Source organism: Zonotrichia albicollis, chromosome 1, assembly GCF_047830755.1.
Source record: "Zonotrichia albicollis isolate bZonAlb1 chromosome 1, bZonAlb1.hap1, whole genome shotgun sequence".
NCBI lineage: Eukaryota > Metazoa > Chordata > Aves > Passeriformes > Passerellidae > Zonotrichia > Zonotrichia albicollis.
The window spans coordinates 120,456,003-120,480,564 of NC_133819.1; the positions used below are offsets into that span (position 1 = coordinate 120,456,003).

The following is a 24,562-nucleotide window of genomic DNA, read 5'->3' on the forward strand; positions in this document are numbered from 1 at the left end:
TGATGGAGTCTCTGTCAAGCAAGGTATGTGTGTTCTATGGGCATAAACAAGAGCAGGCTCAGATACAGAAGAGGGAATTCTCACAGGTTTGGGCACACAAGGTGTGCTGCTGTTGGTGTTCTGCAGGAATCCAGATACCATTCCATTTCTAAAGCAGGATTTCATGCTAAGGAAAAGCTTTCCTTACCCTCAGCCTCCTCATGCAAACTGAATTAGCCAGAGTCTTGATGTGTGTCCCAGTTAAGGCCAGTTTTTTAGGGAGTGTGTGAAGTGTTGAAATTCATTATGAAGAAGTTCTGCAGTGCAGCTGATCTGCTGAGCTTTCTAAAAGCAGCACCCAGTGAGTCTGATCCAGTGATGTGCACTGTGATCTTGCCTCTGGCATCTGCAAGATCTAAAGGCTTTGCTGTAAAGGCAGAAGTAGTTTCATGTGGGGAAATGCAGCCCCCTGGCCTGGACATTCCCAGTTTGTCTCTAAGCAGCCTCATTTTAGTTGTTGTTTATCATCTCTTAAAGCAGCAAACAGAAAGTTATTTTCTTTAGGTATCACTTTTCCTGCTGTGTGCTGTTAACCCCTCTAAACCTACAAATGCAAAAAACTGTGGGTTCCAACTCACAAGAGATTGGCTCTGACCCAGGATTGAGGAGACAAAGAGGTTCACTCTGCCAGCTTCAAGCCCAGGAGATGGCAGGCCCCAGAGAGAGGGAGGTCTGCTCTCACTTCTAGTGTTGCAGACACGTTTTAACCAGACTGGGAGGGCTTGGAGGATGATCAGATCACTGTCTGTGTGATGTGACAGAACTAATGATTCCTGCCAGGTTCTTTTGGAACAAAAAGTATTTGGCATTTTGTTTTAGAACCTGCAATCCCACCTAACAGAGAGGGAAACAGCCCTTGCTCCCAGTGGCTGTGGGGTTGTTCAGTTCTGTCCTTCACTTCACCCCTGCCTGCTGCTTCTCCAGGCCTTGGGCTTTCACACCCATGCTCAGACCATTAACTTTCAGTTTTTAATGTGAATCTTCAGATTCTCATTGCTTTGGTTTAAATTCTTATTTTTAAAAATATCATTATTATTTTTTGCAGAATAAAAATCTGAAATTTGTAAAAATCATCCAAATTCTAAAATTACATGACATTTATTAATTGCTTAGGTTAATTATTTAATCACTAAAGAATATACAGTTCTGTTTTGCTTGAATTAGGATGTTTCTGCAAAAAAGTTGATTTTTTTTTCTTACTCCAGAGTCTTTAAACATGTTTCTGCCCACCTTTATCACCAAGAAACCAGAACCTCTTCATTGACGTGATTCAGTTTTAAGAGGAAAACATTGCATTTTTCAGTTGTTATAGATAGAGGGGATTTGCATAAATTTTTGTTTAAGTATGTAAAAAATTAGATGTTGTGAAGCAAAAAAAATTAACAGCACAGAGGAACTAATATCTTTATACGCTTTCATATATAGGAAAAATGTATGTTGTTTGATAATCCACACTATCTGTTTAAGGTATTAGATGTATGTATAATTGCTGACAGAACTGAAACAAGTAACAGTAGAGTTCAGAGTGATAACAACCCCAAGTTCAATGGCAAGGCAGTTCTGGTTTTTGTTAGGTGGGGCTTGTTTTGTAGCTGGAAGTTCCCAACTTTGCCACTTTCAGCATGACATTCCCTGAGGTTCTGGGCTGTGATGTACAGGCTCACTTGCATTTGTACTGTTAAACCAAGTTAAAACAATTCTTCCTCAGCAGGAGACTATTTATATGGTGTCATTATATTGCAAGAGTTCTATTGTCATTACATTACAGGGGTTCCATGTTGCCAGAGTTTCACACCTCCTTGATGTTTCTCGTAGGCAGCTCCTCTAGGGGCTCACTCTTCCTTGTTCTCACAGAGCCAACTGACTCCAATTCACCCTTAGCCAACCAATCCACTCTTTTATAACATTCTTCTTATCAGCTACAGCTGTGGCCTGTTAACATCAGGCCTGCTCCTAATCCTTAATAATGAACCCAGCTGCAACTCTTACGGGGATAAGATTACTTTCTATACCACCTTTATTTACTTATCTTCTATCCCCCTACACTTATACAAGGTTCAGTCAGGCCACTGTAATGGAATGGCCTTATTTCACATGCATCTTTATGCATACAGGCACTGACAGATTAGATTCTCCCTAAACAGAAGATTTTTGGAAAGCAAGAACCCTCTGCTGAGTCCACCCACCTCTGCCTGTATCCTCATCCCCTCACTGAGCTGCTGGGGAGGAGCTCTTGAGGCCCAGTTCCCCAGAACATCAGCACACGTGTGCTAAGTAGAGACGTCATTTTAAAGCATTATATATATATAATTTTAAAGCATTATTTTATATATATATGTGTGTGTTTGTGTGTGTGTATATATGTATATGTATATATATATGTATATATATGTGTGTATGTATATATATGTATGTATGTATATATGTGTGTATATATATGTATGTATATATATGTATGTATGTGTGTATATACATATATATACACACACATATATACACATATATATATATACATATATACATATATATACACATATTTATATATACACATACATACATATATATACACACACACACACACATATATATATATATATATACACATACTACATATATATATGTATGTATATGTATGTAATTTTAAAGTATGATTGCTGCACTGATTGCAGCCAAGCCTGCCCCGTGTCGTGTTGCCCGGTCTAACAGCCGTGTTGCTCTCCTCTCTCAGGTGATGACATTTCCCTAGGGGATGTGGATGAGCTGCTGAAGCGCGCCCAGTCCCAGGCCAGCTCCACCGACACGGAGCCCTGGCTGCGGCCGGGCACGTCGGCCACGCTGCGGCGGCTGCTGGCGGAGCAGCCGGGGGCAGGGCAGCTGTCCCCGCAGGGCACAGGGCCGCTGTCCCCGCAGAGCGCGATGCCCGTGGGCTGGCACGGCCTCTCCACCGCGCACGGCTGACTCCGCCCGGGAAGCGCCGGGAGGGAGCGCTCGGTCCTGCCGGGAATGCCGCAGGGAGGGAGAGCTCTCTCCCGTGTGCAGAGAGGAGCCGTGTGTCACTGCAAATAGCAATAATAAAGGATCAGCCGCTGCAGTGGAACGGAGGTGGAGCGCAGGGATGTTTTCTGTTCCGGGACGTGGAGGAATAGCTCGGCAGCTTTTGCACTTTTTGTACAACTGAAGTTTCAGCCTCAGAAACAGTGTGGTGTGTGTGAATTTGATATTAAATCAAAGATTTTTTTAGGTTTATAGTCAAACTCCAAAACTTTCTGGCATTAGAACAGCCCAAGAGCAGAAGGGCAATAGGTTTTTACCCAAAGAGTAACTTGAACAAGGACACTTGGTTTTCATACAGGATAAAGGCTGTCCTGCATGAAATCACAGCTTACACTTTCATGGAAAAAAAATACTATTAACAATGTGTCTTACATTCCCTGACTTGTTGTGTGCTGAAAATACAGATATTGTTGAATATATTTATGTTTCTGATTGAAGAGTTAATAAAGTATTTTGTTACTAAAATTATTTTTGTTATAAAAACTGTGAAAGCAGACTTCCATTTTCTTAATTTATTATTTGCTTCAGCTTTTATTTACTCATGAACAAACTGGAGTGTTAAGGCTGTCTCCAAAGATATGGAAACACATGGAAACATGGACGATCTCTTCACTAAGAGCACAGAGCTTTAGCAAGGACTGGAGCAAGATTTTAGGAGTTCAGTGAACTACACAACCAAGGTGAAGCTGGGGTAAAGCTGCAACTTTCCTTTTGGTTAGGAAATTCTCACCCAGAGGCCTAAACCTGATCAACAGGGGAAAAAATGACCCTAACAAACCACTGATGAAAACTAGAACTTTTTACAAGGTCTTTTGTTTTTACTACATTGCCACCTTCAAGCTTTTATAAACTTGACAGAAGGCTACAGCACTTCCATGATGAGGGCAGTCACTGTTTGCTCACAGATGTACTTCCAAACCTGTGTGCTGTTGAGCTTCATGGGCTTAGCATGTTCCTTCCCAGAGGATTTGCCAAACCAGGGTAATTCTTACCCAGAATTTCTAGCTCAGCAGTGAGAAGGTTCAGCAGTGTGGGTCTGACAGCCGTGGCCACTCAAGCAGGGGCACTGGGCAATCCCTGACCTGGGCTGGAGCAGGTACCTCAGGCTGCAAGGCTGCTTCAGGCTGGACTTCCCCGAGACTGTGAGAATGCTTTCTAATCATACACTTACCACCCTCCCATGCCAAAGTCCACCTTCTGCCTTTTATACTTTGTCACCTGCCCTGAGGGCTCTCTCCAGCTGCCTCACAAGTTGAAGTTTGAGACACATTCACTGTAGCAACTCCAGGCTAGATGCAGAATTTCTCTTCCTCATCTAACTGCCCACACAGTTTAATTATTATTTCCTTAATTTTAATCAGAGATTTTCCTGAGAGAAGCCGAAGTGTCTCCCTAAAAAGCCACCCTCATTTCACCGCAATAAGCTTCATAACTGCCACGGACCATCAGAACTGGGCATTCCTTTCCTCCAGTTCAAGGCCAGGATGTGGCACAACCCCCTCTCAGTTACTTCCTTCACCTGTGCTGTGGCCTGAAACCACTGCAGTTACTTCAACCTCACTGCTCAGCAGCCTTAGCACCATGAATTCCACTCTTCCCTGCAGCTTCCCTCCCTTGGGCACTACCCAGGACACTGAATCCTTTGCATCTTCCCTTTCCAGATCTTTCTTCAGTGCTCTCTGCCTCTCCAAAGTTCAGCTTTTGGCAGGGCCCTTCTGCCTCCCTAACCTTTTATCTTGACAGCCTCACCTGCAAAATAAATCTATCTGCAGTCCCAGCCCTGATGGATGCTGACATCACTAAAGGAGAACCAGATTTCTGACAATGATCTCATATGTGAGTGTTCAGAAAGCTGCAAGCTGAACACAATGCCCAGAGCACACCTGGTGCTGCTCTGGCATTGCAAGAACATTGAAGAGAGGCACAGAAGTTACAATGACACCGAAGCTCAGCTCCCAATGACCCAAAATTAAACAGCTATGGGGCCTGTTCCACATGAGCAATAAATAAGGCATGAAAAGGCCAGGCTATAAAAGAATAATGTCCTTACTAAAGAGGAGTACACAACAAAACAATAAGCAGTGAGGTTTAAAACTGGAAAGAGCCCCAAAACACCAACTGCCCAAGGTTTTAGATAATTCATTGTACTCACTGCTCTATCTTGAACACAGATGAGTAGAAGCAATCGGGCAGACACACAAGGAACAGGGGATGTTTAAACAGTGCTCAGGGCAGCAGTGTCAGGGACACCCTGGCAATGGTCTCAGAACAGTAAAGCCATGGGGGAGAGTGAGACAATGAATAGGATGGGACACATTATACTCACCATAAAAATTATTACTGGTCACTGTCAAGGACCTTAGGTCTGGCCTAACACAGCAGTTTAAGTTTAAAGCACAGCACAACAAACTGAGCAAGTAAAATACAGTCCACGAGGAAAGGCTACAATTAATTCAAATAACCTCAATTCTACCCCTTCTGACTCTGGTAATTGCTATTTGGTTTTGCTCCACCTAAATTAACTTTATGAGCAAACTCTGAACCACAGGTCACAGCATTTAATTCCCTTTTCTGGCTTTTCCAATAGCTATTGCACTGATCTGCTTTCGGAGCCTGCTGTGAATGCCTGTGGCAGATACATTGCCCTGAAGGAGAGGAGGCTCCCTCACACACCTTGCTCTTCCCACTGCTCTCCTGTGCCAGTCAGTTTAGTGGGAAGACACTGGAGAACAATCCAATTCCACTCATACTAGCAAAACTGAAGACACTGACATGGCTGAGTTGGCTGATGTGTTCCAAGTCAGCAGAACTGTAATCCCTTCCCTTCCCTTCCCTTCCCTTCCCCCTTCATCCAGCAGCTGTTTGGTGCTTGTGTTTTAATCCCCAGAGAGTGAAGTGCAGCTCTGAGCTTCTCTCTGTGCAGCACTAAGGGGTCCATCTGACCAGTTCACGTAGCGCTTTTATTCTCCTCCAGCCCTGCCCACCTTTTTTTTTTTTTAATTTATCACTCCTTTTCCCCTGTATTTGTCTCTAACAGTGAGAAGAGGCATCCCAGTCACCCAGAGAGCACCAAGCTTTCTGCTCCCAGGGTCTGGGGTTTGCTCCTTTGAAACAAAAGCATGAGAGGCAAAGCAAACTGTAAAACAAGTAGCTGTGGATTAGACTGGTTTTGATTGCACTGATGAAAGAGTTCAAAAACTTTATTGACCTATAACCTGATTAGAATATGCCAGATGAGAACCAAATATTGTACAGAAAGTTGTACAGAATTTTTTTTACATAGAAAACTTTACATATCTGTACCATATACATTTTGTCCATCTGAAAAAAATTTCTACATCCATTGTAATACAGAATGCTTGACAATCTCGTCTGTTAACCATCAGAGCACAATTCACAGTATGAATACATTTCCAATAAATTTAACCATCCCCAAACCATGCCAGATTTGTTACTTGAATATATCCAACATTAAATTCTGTACATAAGAGTGAAATCTACATCAAACAAAAAACATCTGACAGCAGACACAACCTAGACTTGTTTGCAGTGATTCAAGTTCCAGTCCTTGAAGGATCATCATTTCAATGGCTCGTTATATTTCAAAGCCCTAAAACAAGTATATTACAGGTAGTTATGTCAGTCGTGATATTTCTACCGCTGTTCTTGACAAAAGTCGGCAACAATAACTTCTGGGCTACAATGAAACAAAACAAAACAAAAATAACAAAAAAGGAAGAAAAAAAAAATCACAACCCAAAAAAGAAACCCAAACTTCTAGTGCATTTGGTAAACAAGGAAGAGTTATGGGCTTTCAACAAATCAGTATTACAGAAATAAAATCATTTGGGAAGAACTGTATAGTGTTAAAGAGTTTATATTACAGATCTGCATCTCTGTACATTTTCACAGAAGGATGATTACCAATGTCTCAGACAGCCTGAGTGTGCAAAAATCTTAGAATATCAGACATAGTTGCTAAATATTTTTTTCCATGAACAATAATCTCCTTTTTCTTTTCACTATAAACATTTTATCCTTCAAAATACAGCTCTCCTGAGTTGTACTTCTCGCAGAAGCTCAAACCTTTACATATATATGTTTCTTTGGGTACACTTCACTTTCACACCCGCCATAAACATCTGTTGCTATGCTGCTGTCTAGGACAGTAAAGGACACTGCAGCCCGTGCTGACAAGGGGGACTGTGCTATAAACTGGCTCTGTGCTCAGCAGGAGCCAGGCAAGAGAAACCGATGGGAGAGAATCTGCCAGGAAAGAGAGGGACTGGAGTGCTGCAAGCCTTAATTACAGTTGGAAGCGTCTGTACCGTTAACCCTTGGATACACACTGCCAGAGAAAGAAACCATTTACATGGAGATCCAGACAGAATGGCCCAGCTACCTGGTCCTTTTATTTAGCTGAGGAATATAAACTTGGAAACAGAGCATCACTATCTGCTAATGCTTGCTTATCCCAGGCTCTTGTTCTGGTGGTTGGGATATCTGGAAAACCACCCCGATCCGCAGGAAAAACCTTCGCAACACAGCCCGGAGCTCAGGAATCAGGTCAAACTGCATGATTTCACACAGCAAAGGGTAGTAGAACGAGGCATGGGCCTTGAACTGAGGAGAAAACAAACAAGAAATGACTCTGTTATACATGAGTACACCTCAGGAAGCACACTGCAAAATCAGAATATTAAATGCTCTCCCAAATGAGGGTGAGAAACCCAAAGTGACAAGCAGAAACACCTTTACAACTGAAATTAGCAGAATTTCAGTGCTAGAACAAGGCTAAGACAGCTGTGATATACTCTGACAGATGCTCACCAGCTACACAAAGCTCCTTACTAATGCTTATTCTACAAGAGGAAATATTTTTCTATTATGAGCTTTTTTCTTGCAGTTGGCCTTTTTCATCACTTAATTATTTCAGCCAAGTGTTCTTAGAGGGAGATTAAACAGGGATTTATTTACTGCAGAACTGCTTTGGAGAAGGTCAAGATGTACGTGTACCTGCAGCACTGGCAGCAGAAACAAGAGTTAATTCTTTGAATAAAATATCACTAATTGTCTTCCTCAGCAGGAGAGGGGTAAAAAACAATTTAACACACACTTCTAAAGGATTCCAGCATCTTTAAACTTCTCTGGCACATTTTATTTTATCACTCATTGCACCTTCACACTGAATTATTAGTGTCAGTATCTGTCAAGTGCAGTTTGAATGTATATTCCCTCAACACAAGAGTGGCTACAGAGCAGCAAGAGCTTTTAAAGTCAAGTCTGTAACTGTGTGTGATGAACCAGTCTGGAACTACTTCTTACCTGTACATGTCATCTGAAACATCACTCACTGCAAACAGTTACCTACCCTTTCATCACTTATCTTCAGGACTTTAGTCAAAAATAAGAGTAAAAGGTTAGTCCAGGCTTCCCGATGGCTTTCTGATGTAAGGGTGAGGAAATAGCTCAGAGCCTCGCTGCAGACACTGGAGACAAAAGACACAAAAATATTGTAACTCACATTTCCTTCTGAGCTCTACTGCAGAAAGAGAGCTCTGGCTTTGCAAATTCTGGCAGTGTAAAGCCCTGGTGTAGAACAGCACTGCTTTATGAAAGCTGCTCTAAGCCTGCCTAATGACAGAAAGCAGTGACCTTGTTTAAGTCAAACCCAAAGTCCATGGACTTCAGTAATAAATAAGCTGACAAAATGTGATTATACTGTCTGTGAATGTATTTGAAATATATCAAGTGCTCTCTGAGAGGCATCTGACAAAGCATCATGTGGGCTTTAGGAATATCTCATGTTGAAGTAACAGGCAGCTTTCAGCTCTGCTTCCTAGTCTTCAAGTCTTAGCCTTAAGTGTTGCTGTTGAGGTTTAAAGCCCTCCCTTATTCTAACAGTTGCTTGAAAACTTTATAAACAAAAAACATTCAGATCAATAACCAAAGAGCCAAAGGCCTCTGTATGCTCACAAGGCTGCTAGAGCCCAGAGTCCATTTCTGAAAATGAGAAGAAACAGTGCCAGCTGTCTAAAATACCTGAGGTCAGTGAAAGAAAAAACAGGGTTTAGGTGATAGCTGCTTTCCTTTTTAAAGAAGAGCCCCCACCTACCCACATGATACAAAACAAGGTGAAAAAAAATCTTTGTTCTCCCTGCAGAACATGCAATGGGAACAAAAAGGAGAGACAGCATCAGTAGCTGGAGGCCCAGCACTCTCCACAGAACATAAAACTCTTAACATTAGCAGTGACCACCACACACAGGTGTTGGCTCCAGAAATTTACTGCAAACAGAGATGGTCTGTCCTTTTAAATAACGCCCCCCCTTTCTTTAACATGAGAAATAGCACCACAGGCTCAGCTCCACGGGCCTTACTTCAGCAGCCTCTGCTGGACCTCCTCCCAGGCGCTGGTGCGGCTCTCGTCCATGTACATGCGGAACAGGATGCGCAGCCCGCAGGCCAGGCTGCTCGTCTCCTGCTTCAGCAGGTTGGGCTTGGACTTCCCTTTGAAACCTACGGGAATTCCAAGCATCCACTGAGATTTTTGGTTCAGTTTATTACAGTCCCCCACTTCTCTTTTTTAGCATCTTCTGCACACAGACAGAAGAATCACCTCAGTTAATTATTTTCTCATAATATTATTACAATGGAGCATCGCTAAAAATCAACCTATTTATACGTGCCAGAATTGTGTTTGGCACCCATTTTTAGTATCAGCTTATAACTGGCTGTGAAACCTGTGCTTGTACCTGCAGTTTCCAAGCATGGGACTCACACCTACAGCCAAGAATCAGCTTGGCAGCTGTACCTCAGTGAAACCTTTAATTTTCGGAAATCAGAGATATTTGCACCTCCACAGATTAGGTCTCCTCCCTTTATGAATCCTACACTTATAGAGCCAAAGCTTCAACTTTTACATTTAGCATCAAAGTACTCCTGCCCTATTTTTGGGTCAATTCACACTGTCACAAAGTATTTCTTCAGGAGGACTGACTCACCTGCTTTCCAGAGAGCAGTTCTTTGTTCATTGTTTGAATTAAATGCTTTAGCAAATCTGTGAGATTCCAGCAGACAATCAAGAAGTTTGAAAAGCTGCTGTGATGTTAGGAAACGATACATCCCTTGATCCTGTGTATCCACATGGACATCAAAGTCTACTGCATCTCTCTATTGACAAAAGGGAAACAGGAAGAAAAAGATTTGAAGTAAAAATTCACACCTGTTTTCAGCAAGTTCCTGAGATAACTCAATCCTACCCTGTTTACATCTGCACTTGTACTTAAACTTAACACTGCATTAAAGGTGGTATCCACATCCCAGATATACAAATCCCTTTCAGCAATACATGTTTAAATCTCCACAGTGCTGCCCTGGCACAGCAAATGCAATGTAATGGAAGCTGTACAAGATCTCAACAGGCCAATGGAAATTCTAAAATGCATGTAAAAATTATAAATTAGCAGATGCTACAGGAGTTCGAGAAACTTAACACCTTTGGAAGAAAAGTTGCTAAAAAGAGAGGTACCTATCAGTTCCACTTACTTGTGCTGCTGCTAGATTCTCTGCATCCTCTTTTTTGCTAGTTGCTGGGAAGAACACAATGTTGTCGATCGTCTGAATGAGTTCCAGCTGCACAACACACTTGATCAAAAGAGCAGCAAATAACTTCTGTTCTGGAAATTCTTTAAAGGAAAGAAAGTTATTTGTTAACTAAAGAACTTTTCTGAGCTGTTTTGAGGGTATGTTGAAGAACAGTTTAACTTCAAGAACACGTGTAAAGCAAACCTGGAATCCACCTGCTGGAATTACTAACACCAGGAGAGATCACCATGTTACCAACTGGAACTTCTTAAAAAACTGTTTCCTGAAGTTGTCTGTGATACATTGGATCAACCTGGTTTAGTGTTAACTAAAAATCACCAAAATGAGTGACTTGGACCTCCAGTGCAATAGCAACAGCCAGAGGCTGCTCCCAGGCAGGAGGAGGCTTAGCACAACATTGGCACCATGCTTGTTTGCAGCTGTGGCAAGTACTAATGTACCACATGACCATTTTAAGCAATGAAACACAATTGCACAAGGATCTTAAATAAGGGTTTGATAAACTCTCCTCAAATCATAGACAGAATTCTTTTTCAGCTACTGCTTCTTTTGCATTTTGCACTGAAAAATCTCTGCTCCTAAGAAAAGAAATTTCACACAGCACTGTAAAGAAATTACTATTTTTAATATTTTGCTTTGGGTAAAAAGCCTAGAAGCTTGCAGTTGAACTCTAAGAGGCAAAAAATGTGGACCCACAGGAATCGAAGAGAATTCTATCATACTACAAGAAGACAAAAATTTAAACGACGTGATTTCTTCCCATCATGTTTCTGAAATCACAGCTGGGGCTGTAACTAATACATCAAACATCCAGTTCATACTACACAGATAAAAATTCCAAACCCCTGCAGAGTACACACTTGCTGCTGGCCTGGCTTTAGTTGCTTCCTCTGCTACCGTGGCCCCTGTGCTGGGCTGAAATGGGCGTCCATCTGAAGATCGAGGCTGGATGGAGTCATGGATATCTACTGACTTCTGGGAGATTGTATCCTGAAAAGAAAAAAAAGGAAAATTAAGTAATTAACTTACAGAAAACTTCTAGTAATTGGTAATAGTGCTGTGCTCTTCAGAGCTCAGGACATTTGCTGTTTCAACACTGCACTTTCATTCACTTGAGTCATATTTCCTATGAGCATTCATGAAAGCTGTACCAGAAAGATGAGCTACTAAGAAACAACTGAAAATTTAACAAGTAACAACTACTTAAGTACACAGAAAATGCAATGAGCAGCATTTTTCAGATAGGTTTTTGCACTCCCTCCAAGAATTTCTTCTGTCACTCAAGAGTTACTACAGCTTTTACCAGATGAAGAGTAGGAGGTTTGCTGGCAGGTTCCTGTAAAGAACACCTCAGCTTCTCATATCAGCAGATAACCAAAGTTTTCATCTCTACTAAGTAAAAATATATATTTTAATAGGTATCATGTCTACTGATAGCAAAACACTCCATCATATTTGAGCAACCTAAACAAAAATGCAATGAAACAATCCAAAGCCCTAAGATTCTATCCTACTAAATGAGATAGCCAAAGTATTTTTCCTTTAGTATAATTTATTACACAAGTTCTGTTAATTCTGTTAATTTTTACACTGAAGACAAAAATATTTTTTAAAAACAATAATGTTAAACTATTTCAAAGGAAAAAGATATTTCAATTTACTCAAGACTAAGACATTTATGCATGCTATTATATTTGACATAAATGGATCAAAAATATAGCCAATATGTTTAGATCAAACCACTATAAATGAGTCATGGTACAGAACAAAGGTACAATACCCATATATTGAGAACTGACCTTCACAAACATTTACTTTGTTTAAGCTGAATTATGGTAACACTTCATAAAGATAAAGGGAGGGTGTCAGGCTCTCTTAGTAAAGCTCATCTGGACCATTAGCCTTGAGCAACTTGTATCAAGTACTTCATTAATCTATAAAGAACTTTATGCAGCAATCTTGTGACAATGTCCAAAAGCTAAACTAATTCTCATCAGTAGCAATGTAGCTACAGGAGCTGTCACTGGCAGACAAATCCAGACTTCACACCAGTTTCTTCAATCAACACTAAGAAATCTGGTGGTTATACAAATTTTCTACTTTAAATTGATATTTAAGGTCTTATTACAAGAGAAAATTTGGAGGCAAAAAAAGTCAGTCTGCCAATCTATTCCTCTTCAGCAGTTTCTCTTCTTTCCAGTACAAAATGAAAGAAAACCATGACCCAAACCACAAAACAACTCAAAGCCCAAATACAGTATTAGAGAAACCTGCCAGTCACAGGACAGTACCTAAAACAAACATAGGTAACTACCTACAGCCAATTCATGGAAGTCAACTTTGCTGCAAACAAATACATACTTCTTTATCAATTAATTCCTGGCCATTTTAAAACATTAAATAGCACTTGAGCTGGAAAAAAAAATCACATAAATCAAAACTGAAAAATGTATTTAAAGCAAGTATATTTTCACCTATTCTACATCACAACACATTTGTACCGAGCTCTTGCAATCTTAAATTATTGTTTTGTTTATTCCAGCAGCTTACCAGTTTTTCTTTTGCATCAGAAGCAGAGCCAGAGCAGAACTCCCCACCGACTGGTCTCCAAGTCAGCAGCCTTGAAAACACAACACCAGTCCCAAATTTACCAAGTTTCAAATATAAATCAGAACCAACACTCTAAAAACTCCCTTCAACATGATGTGGGGTTTTTGCATTAATTTCAATTCTAAGTGCACCTTATTTTTTTCACACATTTGAAAGTGTAAGTACTGTGCTTGTTGAACTTCAACATTTCTGCCAACTACCTTGGATGGACAAGTAGACTATACTGAGGTGGATTAGCTTTTCTCAGAAATACTATATTTGTTTTGATGCAGAGTTTTAGTGCCATTAGTGGGCCTCTTCTCCCACACTGCCTTAAACTTGATCTAGAAGAAAGAATGAATCTACTCCAGAAGAAGCCTCATTAACATTTGAGATGTTTTGCATTCTCTGTCTGGGGTATATTCCAGGATTATGTTTCTATTTCCAATTAAAATTTCATCACTTCCACTGAGGATTCATTGCTGTTATGAGGTATCAAATCTGACAATACTTCTGATCTCTTCCCTGCTGGTTTCCTGTAAGACGCCGTTGTCTTGAGGACTTTAACCTTAGCACTAAAAAATTTCTACACCAATTGTAACTTACTGAGGCTGTCTGTACCTGCCAAGAATTGAGGGAAACTGGATTAAATAACCTAAGCTGTCCCATCATTTCTTGTTCCATCCAATCTACTGCTGCAAAGTAAGATCAGAATTACTTGTCATTGTCATGGTCTCAAACTCTTTAGTCTCCATCTGTGCGAGGTAACACATATTGGACATTTGTGTCTGCATTTCCTAAGGGAAAGTTTTTACACCAAGTTAAGCTTCCTAAGTAAATGTACCACTGATCTCCAGAAAACTGAATACTGGATAACTAAAAAGACAAATAAGATAAAAACTTGAGGCATGTAATAAGGCAACAAATAGAATAGAGAACTGAATTGATTCCTGAAAGCTGCAAGAACATAAATTGAGGCATTGGGATAATGAGCCACTATGAGTTGGTGGAGGCTGGACCACCATAATCTGTGCAAGGAACCAATTCTAACTCTTGAGTTTTTTGAAGATAAGAGGGCCCTCACACTGGATTTCTCAGCACCAGAAAGCCAAGACTCGCTCTTACGAAGCTTCAGAAAATTTAAATTAACAAAAATTATGAACAGAAGAGAAATTAAACTAAAAGAGAAATTAAACTAAAAGAAAAATTAAAGAAACCATTACAATAAGCAAAAATTGATAGGCTGGATGAGCAAAGAGGTGGACTGCAAACTGACTGAATAGCTAAGCCAAGAGGATGGTGATGAGGTGCCCAGAATCTAGCTGGAGGCCAGTGGTACAGTGGTCAATGCTGGGTTCAATCCGTCCATCTTCATGGACACTTCAATGGACAATGTCCATCACCCAGATGGGGCAGAGAGCACTCTCAGGATGCTGGATGACACAAAGTAGGAGGAGTGGCTGATACACCAGAGGGTCATGCTGCCATCCAGAGGGACTTCCACAGGCTGGAGCATGGGCTGATGGGAACCCTGTGCAGTTCAGTGAGGGCAGAACAAAGTTCTCCACCTGGGGGGAGCAAGGCCAAAGATGCCAGGACGTGCTGCGGCTGCCCAGCTGGGGAGCAGCCTGGCCTGCAGAGAAGGCCCTGGGGATCCTGGCAGTCACCAGGCGGGATGTGAGTGAGCAGGGTGCCCTTGCTGCAGGGAAAGCAAATTCTAGGCTGGGCTGTGTGAGGAGAGCTGCCAGCAGGTGGGAAGGGGACCCTGCCCCTCTGCTCAGCACTGTGGCCAGTCCTGGGCTCCCCAGTTTGAGAGATGGACCTGCTGGACAAAGTTCAGCAAAAAGCCACAAAGGTGAAGAAGGAACCAGAGCATCTCTCCCATAAGGAGAGTCTGAGACAATGAGGACTGTCCAGCCTGGAGAAGAAAAGGCTCAGGACAACTTATCAACACACTATAAATATCTGAAATGTGGGGGCAAAGCAGAGCCAGGCTTTTTCCAGTGATTCCCAATGCCAGGACCAGAGGCAATGGTACAAACACAGGAAGTTCCCTAGGAGCATTAGGAAACAGTTTTTCACTGTGAGGGTGATCAAGCACAAGGCAGAGGTTGCTCAGAAAGGCTGTGGAGCTTCCCCCCTTGGAGATATTAGAAAGTCAGGACATGGTGCTGGGAAAAGTGCTTTGGGGTGGCCATGCCTAAGCACAGGGGTTGGGCTACAAAACCTCCAGAGCCCCTTCCAACTTCAGCCATTCTGTGCCATTCTGTATGAGTATCTCCAGCTGTCAACACCTCAGTGACCTGCAGAAGCTTGGCAGCAGCATGGCCTGTGGTTTTCTAGTAACTGACCCCTGCAGAAATTGGTAGCTGAGTAAATAGTATAGTACATTTTCCAAACAAGGAAATATGATCAACTCTCTCTGCAAAAAAGTAACTTGCCAAGAACCAGCAGAGGCTGATACTGCAACTAAGAACTCATACTGCAGCCAATGTTGCAGCTCTTAAATTAGAGAAGCTGCACAACACCTGGAAGATGTTTCATATGAATGCTAAAAAAGAACAAATGAAACTCTCTACCTGATCAGACTAATAAGAACTTCTGCCAGAAAATACTTCACACTCCAGAGATTCACAGCCTCTGACTATTTGAAGACAACTGGCAATAAAGCACTTGCCCATAAAGTTTTCAAATATACCACTGTGTGATTTGTCTGTCTCCATTTCAACATTAACTACTGTGTTACTTCCAGGCATGGAAAAACAAAGGTAAAGAGATCATTTGCCTTCTCTAAGCATTGAGGCAGGCACCACAACAAGCTGAATATTAGAACTGGGTGGTTTTATTAAAACTGGTAAATTAAAACTGATAATTTTTTTGCATTGTCAAAAAAATAAAATAATAAAAACACTAAGGATGGGAGGGGAGAAAAAGTTCCATTGCAAAAGAAAAAAAGGATAACAGAGGGATTAGAAATAAAATACGAAATGTCAGCCAAACCAGGAGTCTCAGAAAAACAACCAGATGTCATAAAAAGAGAGGCAAAAAAGAAGTATCCTCCTAGGACCCAGAAAGAGAAGGGAAAAAAAAAAAAAAAAAAGATGTGTACCCTTACATAAAATCAAAATAAGACTACAAAAGTTGGGAACCTCCCAGAAATTTCAAAAGCAATAACATAATGAAGTTCTGAAAAGATGGTACAGAAAGATTAAAAGAGAAAGAAAGAGAAGGTTAAAGGAAGGAGTTGGATACTCTCCTAAGGAAAAGAACCCATTGGAGAAGCAGAAGGGCCTCAACATCAAAGTGAATAATACACATATTTCAAATTAGATATAACTAAAGGCAACAAGAGTATTTTTGAGTATGTCTAAATATTAAGATATTCAAAATGCTGTTCTAGAAAGGTTTCTAATATTCAATTATAAGAATACCCAGAAATGTAAGTTTTGACCATAAGCTGAAACCAAAGCAAATGTTCTGCTAGTGAATATTAACTTCAAAATCTTTCCAAGTACAGGCCCTAATAAATTAGGGTTAATTCAGCTGAACTTCCACATCCAGAGATGTGGCTTCCAATTTTATTTTTGGCAGTTACCAAAATACAGAAGTATCTTGCTAGCTCCCAAATATTTCAGCTTCATTTTAGACTTATTTATGGATGGAATTAATTTATACCTACTTACTTAAAAAAAAAAAAAGTGAGCTAGTGACAGATTTTATCTTTTAATAGATGAATGAAGCTCTCTTACAGTGCTATCTGATATGCAGCTCTAAAACTGGAGGAATTTTAGAGGAAAGGGAAAGACTGACATGCAGAAGGTTTCTTTTGCTTCAGTTTTCTACAGGCCTAAAGTAGGTCCCAGAAGCAAAGACTATGAACTGGATGAAACACAGCACTTGGAATGGTGCAGCCTTACTTACTCCAAGAAACCTCACATAGAGTTATCATACGAATGGAAAGAATTACCAAGTAGCCAAGAAAATTTTCACAAAAATATTAAGGTTCATACAAACATATGATGAAAATTAACCATCAACCACACAGACTTAAATCTCTAGGACTGTTGCAGTATTTTAGTATTTTATGGCAAAAGCTCCAATGTAATTACAAACAGCAAAGCCAGCATCTTCTATTACCAAAAAAAAAAAGAAAAAAAAGAAAAAAAAATAACAAAAACATCATATAGTACTTCTCCAAAAATCCAAAACCTTAAAACTGATTCATATTACATTCTGGAGGTTGTTGGACAGTTTTTTTGCTTATCTCCTATACAGTATTTTAGTTTTTAACACTTCATCATTAACAATACAGAATACCTACACCTAATTTACCACCACCTTGCAAGTAAGTCTGTTTCTCTTTAGTCCACACTTAACAGCTTTTTGTTCACCCCACCCATGAGATACCTAAGAGTTTGAAATGGGTAAATCATCTAGTTAAACTACTGCACAAAGTATTAATATTAACAGTTGTCTTACGCATGAGGGATTGTAGTTTTGAAAATATCCAGCATGCAAGTGCAAGTTTTATCCCAGATTTCTAGGGTGAACTTTTCACCATTAAGGATGACAACATTCTCCAAACAGTTTGTACCAGATCGTGCCAGTTGTTCATTGTCTGTAAGAGACAAACAGGGTATTTGTTCATTCACATTCAACAGTAAATGTTAACATTGTAAAGTGTTAACATTGTTTTAACATAACTCGTGCAGTTCCTACCTTGCTGCACACACCAGTAGAGCTGTGCAAATATATCATCCAAAAGAACATCACTAAGTACTTCTAAATACTGTGTAAATACATCACAGATTGCATAAAGTGCATGGTTACAAGTAGTTGTCATCCATTCAGCTTTCTAGGAGTCAAAAAAAAGAAGAGTTACAACCTGAAGGCAAAACTTCTGCATAAACATATTTGTATTCACTCGATTTGCTTTATAGTGACATGAAATTCATTTCCGTATCTCAAAACCTCAAAATCTGGAGCCTTAACTCCTGCTTTGCTAACAAGCAGGTTAAAAAGAACTACAGGAACAGACAAACCAACAGTCTTAGTGTCCAATCCTACTCAATGATTTAACACCAAGCTAAAGCCGTGTTTAAGCATTTTCCAGGGGGGAAAAAAAATTATTGAAGTGACACGTCCTACTACAAACAGCCAGACAAAGCCTCTCAAACAATTGACAATTTTGATCTAACTTCTAGTACTAACAATTTACACATTAGTTACATTTTAAAGCCCACTTCAGTTGTTTTTCAGAGCAGTATCTGGTTCTGGTTTGGCAGATCAAAACCTGAATGGCTGGTCAAAAGTGTGCAATGACAGCACAGTGCTGTTTTGGGTGGTTTATGTTTGTCTGTGGGTTGGTTGTGGGGTGCTGTTTTGGTTTCACTTTGGCTGAGGGGGTTTTTTTTTCTGCCTTGTCATCAAAAATTTTGAAGTAACAGAACTTATTTCTATTAATTGTGACTGCACTGCTGACTACAAGCCTCACTCAAATGAGCATGCTGTGCGTCTCATATTCCAAACATCATATGTAAAAGCTACAGCTCTGCTTACAAGCCCTAGAGACATTGCATTTTATGCTATTCTTCTGCTGTTCCTAGTGTAAACTACCAGGTATTTTACAACTATGGCTTTAAAAAAATGAAAAAAGTGACAACACCTGCCAACAGAATGCCAATAAAACACAACAAGGCTACTAGAACCACAGGTCCACCATCCAAGTTCTGAGGTTTACCCAACATTACTTGACTAAGTTATATTACAGGTTTTCTACTGTAAATGTAGTTCTCATGTAAATTATCTTCCTCCACTTTTATCACCTCAGTCTGCTGTTCTGGCAGTTTCATGTTGTCAAATATCCTGAAGACAATCCGAAATAAATCTTGCCACCAGTGTTTTTCATAAGTATGGCCATATGTCTTCATTATTTCAAACATTACTGTTAAGCCCCTGAAATGAAGAAAGAACAGCTTATACCAAGAGTTACAGAAAGACATGAGCAAGACCAAGTAAGTACAACTACAGCAGCAATAACAAACTCAAAAACTGTTTAGAAAAATATACATACACGAGTATCCAAAACATAAGTAGAAAATCAGCTTGTAAAAAAGCACTTTATAGTTGCAGGCAATAGCCAAAAATATTTTTGAGAGCTGTGGTAAATTGAAATTAAAATAGTAAATCAACTCCTTTACCAAGGGCCACAAAAATTAATAAACAAATATTTCCAGTTAAAAAGTACAAAAGTCTAGTTAACCTTCACCAGCTATAAAGGGAGTCCAGGTGCACAGCTCCCATGCCAATGTGTAAATTTAAAGTTATTTGTGTACAACCCCTCATATTTCACATCAGAATTACAACTGAATATGCTTTACAAGGGAAAATCATATTCCAGAAAAATAAGCAAGTTTTACATGAAATCAGAGTACAGCTTTGCTTTTTTTAACCATTTCTGCAATCCTCAACCACTTAATGAACCATGGTATAAAACCAGTTTTAAAATCCCCACGGTAAGTGGGATGAGCCAGACAGAATGCAATCACAACTACATAACTTTGTTGCTTATTATAACAGAAAATAAAAATTTAAAATATACAGAACACAGACTTAATTGCTATATTCCAGTGTCTATTTAAAGGGTGTTTGTTGTTTCCACAGTGGTATCATCTGAATTAAATACATAAGTGATTTTACATTTACCAAGAGTTGTTTTTGTTTCAAAAGTACAAAGTAAGCCTTTTAAAATTTGAATTACAAATACTGATTGTTACCTGGTTCTTACATCTAATTTGCATCTATTGATGATACAGGACAACTCAAAGAGAATTGGGAACCATCCTCGCACCCACACTCTGTCTTCCGGAGCTACATTCATATCATCACTTGTGTATTCCTTGAATGCCTTTAGAAGAAAACAGAGTTAGACAGCCACAGAAGTTGGATACTTAAGAATAAAACACAATTTGGAGTGTAAGCAACAATCTCTGCTGCAAGAGTATTATACCCTGATAGCTCAGATGAGTTGGCAATTAAAACAGTAGCACTGGGAAACTGAAGTGTTTTTCAAACTAATGCTTAGAATATTATGATGAATGAATTTAAAAAATAAACAAGATTACATATTCAAGCACCAGTTTTTGCTTGCAGCTCAGTGTGAGTTTCTTGCTCTCGTTTTTTTATAGGGATAGCTCCTAAAGTGAGGACCTAACCATAACATTTTGAGGATATCAAACATTTTTGGTTATGGCATTATCCATTTCTTCACATTTCCCAGCAGAGAGCAGATCTTGAGATACACTGATTTCCAACAGCTCTCAGGAATGCAAGCTGAACTGGGTGGTAGGGAATGGGCAAAGGGGAATAAAAGAAGAATAGAAAAATCACTGATAACTTTCAAAGCCTGTGGCATTTTATACTCCTATTGTTTCTGAATAAAGTACATTTCTCATTAATCCATGAAACTTGAAGGGAAGCCAATAAGTTTAGCATAGCTATTTTTGCTTTAGCACAGCTATTTCTTCTCTTTTTCTTCTAATTTAGTTAACACAGACTATACCTGAGGCCTGTCAGACACATATTTTGCACAGTGGCGAATGAGGCGGATCGCTTCCATACTGGTATCTGGAAATGCTGCATTGCAGGCAAATTCAGACAAGCACTTCACTGCATCCTGGAAAGAATCTATGGTTGCTGGGAAGTGTTTCTCAAACACGATTGCTGAGAGGAAAGTGTGAAAAGGAGAAAAAAAAAGTGTCATGCTTTAAAATTTATTAATTCTAATATGAACTGTCTGTAACAGAAGTCATGAGAGACTGGTTCATTGATTGCTGCTGTCAAATGCCTAGTAATGACTAGTAAGAAAAACTAAAGAAAAAAAAAGTAATATAAAAAAAATTACCCAGAGGGCATTTCATTTTGACAGCAAGTATTAAAAATAAATTAAAGCAGAACCTGGACTAAAGCAGGGAAATGTAACAGTTAAGCAAGACTAGAGAAATAGGCTGTTTAACACTAGTCTGTGTCCCCACAGCTTAGGAGGGACACATGAAGTATGGACTTCCATCTACTAATGGACCTCCTCGCCAGCAACATGATGCCTTGTTTATAAACAGCTGCTTTAGAAGAAAAAATAAGTGCTTCATCGAAGACGAAACAGTTTTATAAACTTGCAGATGCTCAGACAGAATAGAGAGATCCCTTAAAGCCTGGGATCTAGATTAGAATACAGAGAGAGAAAAAATTATCTAGTGCCTCCCTATCTCAGCACTTCCTCCTAAATGGGCCTTACACAAGCACAATGCAGAATAACAGAAAAAGATAAGCAAACAACATATTAGTAAAATATGCACTTTTTTTCTTCCCTAGGGGAAACCTCAGAATATTTAATTTAAATAAAAATGTACACATTAAAATAGAATTATCTAAGGCCTGAGTTGTTTTACTACAGAATGCAACAGCCAGACAAGTTTTTTTTAAAAGGCATAAAGAAAACCAGTTAACTCTACGCTGGTAAGCATTTTCCCAGAGGACCAATTGGAAAGAGTAAATCATTGGTTCCAAGACATGAAGCAGGCTCTCATATGCAGGCTGTGAGTCCACAAAGCTTCTTGGGCTCTGGAGTGACACTCACTTCCATGATGTCTGAATATTGTCCATACTCACTGACAATGTGTCCTGTAGTCTGGAATGCCAGCTCCACTATACTTTCATCCTGATCTGAGGCTGCCAGATGAAACACTGAAAAAATATTTTTCCAGCCAGAACGAATGTTAGCAGCCTGGGAATTCACCATCTGTGCAATACACCGTACAACCATATCTCGAATAGTAGGAGACCTAAATTAGGATAATAAACAATAATTTTTGAAACTAAATTCCATAATCAATTTGAATAGTATAATTCTCTAACGACTGATTTTACAAAAGCAATTTGAAAAATTAATTGCAGAAGTTGATGCTTGTGATGCCAGGCAATTCAGTTAACTGTATGTTATTACCTGTTTCTCTTCATGATATGTTCAAACGGTCTTAGGAAGTCCTTCTGGAATCGGAAATTAGCAAGTTCTCCTTTCTCCAAGAACTTCATTGACAATTGCCTTAATGAGTCTACTGCAAAAATAGCTACATCTTCATTGGGATTGCAGCCAACCTGAGAAGGTGGAATAGAAATGCAGAGTAAGCTTACATCAGAATTTGTAGGGATTCAGCACAAGCTGCCTTTACAGTTGATAATAGAGAACTAAGCAGTACTGAAAAATTAATGAAATTAAGCAGCAGTCAACTCTAGAAATCACACTGTTTATGCAATTCAATAATCCCTAATTCCAGCTATTTTCTATGTTAAATACGTTAAATAACTTGGCATTTAAAACCTCGCAAAAATAAGCAAGCCATCTAAAAAAGACTTCAACAGCTGTATTAAAAATGCATGTCAAACATTCATTTGATAAAAAGTCAATTTAGACTTGAAGACAACCGCTTAAACCAAGCACCATGAAACACCCCCAAAAATTACAGCACAAAACTAACAGCAGCCAGTTCTAGACTCAGGTAATGATAAATAAGGTAATGTATACTTCTGGTTTTATATTTATTACACTGTGCCCCTCTGCCTTTTCACAGGTCTTTCCTGCTTTACACTTTTTGTTGGTTTAAGCTTACAGAGAAGGATAGAAAAACCCCTTTGATTCATATAAGCATGATTTTCCAAAGTTCAAAATAAAATAATCTGTATCAATAACTGAAGGAGTATGCACTATAAGCATTAAGAGGGATACCTTGTTAAAATGATCGCCAATAACTTCCCAGATCCTAGACCACTGTAACCTGATCCGGCCCATGTTGTAGTAAGAAATCTCTACTATCTTCTGCAGACTGAACATTCGAGGGTGGGTGGCAGACAGCAGCTCATCCATAGACACAGCACAAAGCCAGCGAACAAAGTCCACTGTTAAATGACCACAGGTTTTAATGCAATATTTTTCCAAAGTTTAGTTTACAGGGGTGGGGAGGGGTAGGGAAGAGATGAAACTTACCAATAGCATTTCCATCCAACCTTGTAGATCCCGTAAATATTCTGTAAAGTGTAGTTAAAGACATGGTTAAAGTTTCTTAAGAAAAGCACCTGTTAAATGTTTTCAAGCCTCCTTGTCTTATTTTTTAACAATATATAGACAGTCTCTGATTATTTTTATTTATTAAAAAACAATTAGTTTTTCACAACTGTAAAGACATAGTGAGTGTACTGTCAGCTTTTATCATTCCTGACTGAAATATAGAACTCAAATGTCTCCAGAGTGCATAATACTCATTTGCCATGAAAAGTAGATATTCTAAACACTACCCATTAAGAAGCAGGGAGGGACACTGCAAACCTAAACAGCTATGGTGTGTTTGACACCAAGCTTCCAGTGCACTTGATGTGATTTTATTGCAAGACAACTTTTCATTGAACTGACATCGATCTTGCTGCCTGTACTTCAACCAGAGAAATGTTTGTAAGCCTTCAAAATGATACCTCTTCATCAATTTTGACAACCATTAAGAAAATGGTATGTTCTGATTTCTTACATGCTGAGCAAGCAAGATCCATGAACACTTCAGTCTGATCACTACTGTATGATATAGACAGGGAATGTTCATAATATGTATTCTGCCTAGCCAAATCCAGTTAAAATAAATGTGATTCATAGAACGGAAGACTGGAATAATAATTTTGGTCATTTCAGAAAACATCTACATAACCTAGAGGAAAGCGGGGAGTCAGTAATTACATTCAGGAGAAAAAGAGTCTGACAATAATGCCCTCAGTACTAAGGCAAAATGAAATTTGCAATCTGTTACTATATACAGCAAATCAAGATTCAGCAGACACTACAGCAGACTGCATTCTGTAAGTCTTCTGCAGTAATTTTTTTATCAGTAAAAAAGCTTCTTGCCTAATCTTTGCCCTGCTCCTTCTTGCACAAACACCCATGATGCAAAAATAAATCCACCTGCTCTAACTGAAACGCACTTCTCTGTGGTAGTTTTTATATAGGCTTTTTCCAAATAAATTAGTAAGGTCCTTTTCTTAGCACAGGGTATTCAAATACTGCTTGAAAAACTTCAGGTGGCAACAAGAAATTTAATACAGTACCTGTCTACAGCAACAACAACACTCTGGGAGCTAGTTTCTCCAATGGATTCCTGAATACTTGCTATCTGCTTCCAATCCACGTTTCCACCAACTGCAGTGAGAAAAAATTGAAAAATGGGTAAAAAAGAAT

The 24,562-nt window shown here is 39.5% G+C and overlaps 2 protein-coding genes across 5 annotated transcripts in view; one reads left to right on the top strand and one right to left on the bottom strand.

Moving 5' to 3' along the window:
* Positions 1 to 7,610, top strand: part of CSPP1 (centrosome and spindle pole associated protein 1) — a 66,564-nt gene extending 58,954 nt beyond the window's left edge. For all 4 annotated transcript variants that reach the window (XM_014274132.3, XM_014274264.3, XM_014274315.3 and 1 more), the window contains one exon: positions 2,768 to 7,610. In XM_014274132.3, the coding sequence (XP_014129607.2) occupies positions 2,768 to 2,997 (230 nt within the window). In that variant the 3' untranslated portion in view covers positions 2,998 to 7,610. The remainder of the gene's footprint in view (positions 1 to 2,767) is intronic.
* ARFGEF1 (ARF guanine nucleotide exchange factor 1) overlaps positions 6,276 to 24,562 on the bottom strand; it is an 84,872-nt gene continuing 66,585 nt past the window's right edge. The window contains exons 23-39 of the mRNA XM_005479356.4: positions 24,433 to 24,523; positions 23,330 to 23,370; positions 23,072 to 23,241; positions 22,292 to 22,443; positions 21,958 to 22,130; positions 20,852 to 21,012; positions 20,067 to 20,197; positions 19,116 to 19,245; positions 18,010 to 18,145; positions 17,770 to 17,908; positions 13,252 to 13,321; positions 11,562 to 11,691; positions 10,642 to 10,781; positions 10,098 to 10,266; positions 9,474 to 9,612; positions 8,465 to 8,582; positions 6,276 to 7,716 (exon numbers count right to left, since the gene is read on the bottom strand). Of these exons, the coding sequence (XP_005479413.2) occupies positions 7,552 to 7,716; positions 8,465 to 8,582; positions 9,474 to 9,612; positions 10,098 to 10,266; positions 10,642 to 10,781; positions 11,562 to 11,691; positions 13,252 to 13,321; positions 17,770 to 17,908; positions 18,010 to 18,145; positions 19,116 to 19,245; positions 20,067 to 20,197; positions 20,852 to 21,012; positions 21,958 to 22,130; positions 22,292 to 22,443; positions 23,072 to 23,241; positions 23,330 to 23,370; positions 24,433 to 24,523 (2,255 nt within the window). The 3' untranslated portion in view covers positions 6,276 to 7,551. The remainder of the gene's footprint in view (positions 7,717 to 8,464; positions 8,583 to 9,473; positions 9,613 to 10,097; positions 10,267 to 10,641; positions 10,782 to 11,561; positions 11,692 to 13,251; positions 13,322 to 17,769; positions 17,909 to 18,009; positions 18,146 to 19,115; positions 19,246 to 20,066; positions 20,198 to 20,851; positions 21,013 to 21,957; positions 22,131 to 22,291; positions 22,444 to 23,071; positions 23,242 to 23,329; positions 23,371 to 24,432; positions 24,524 to 24,562) is intronic.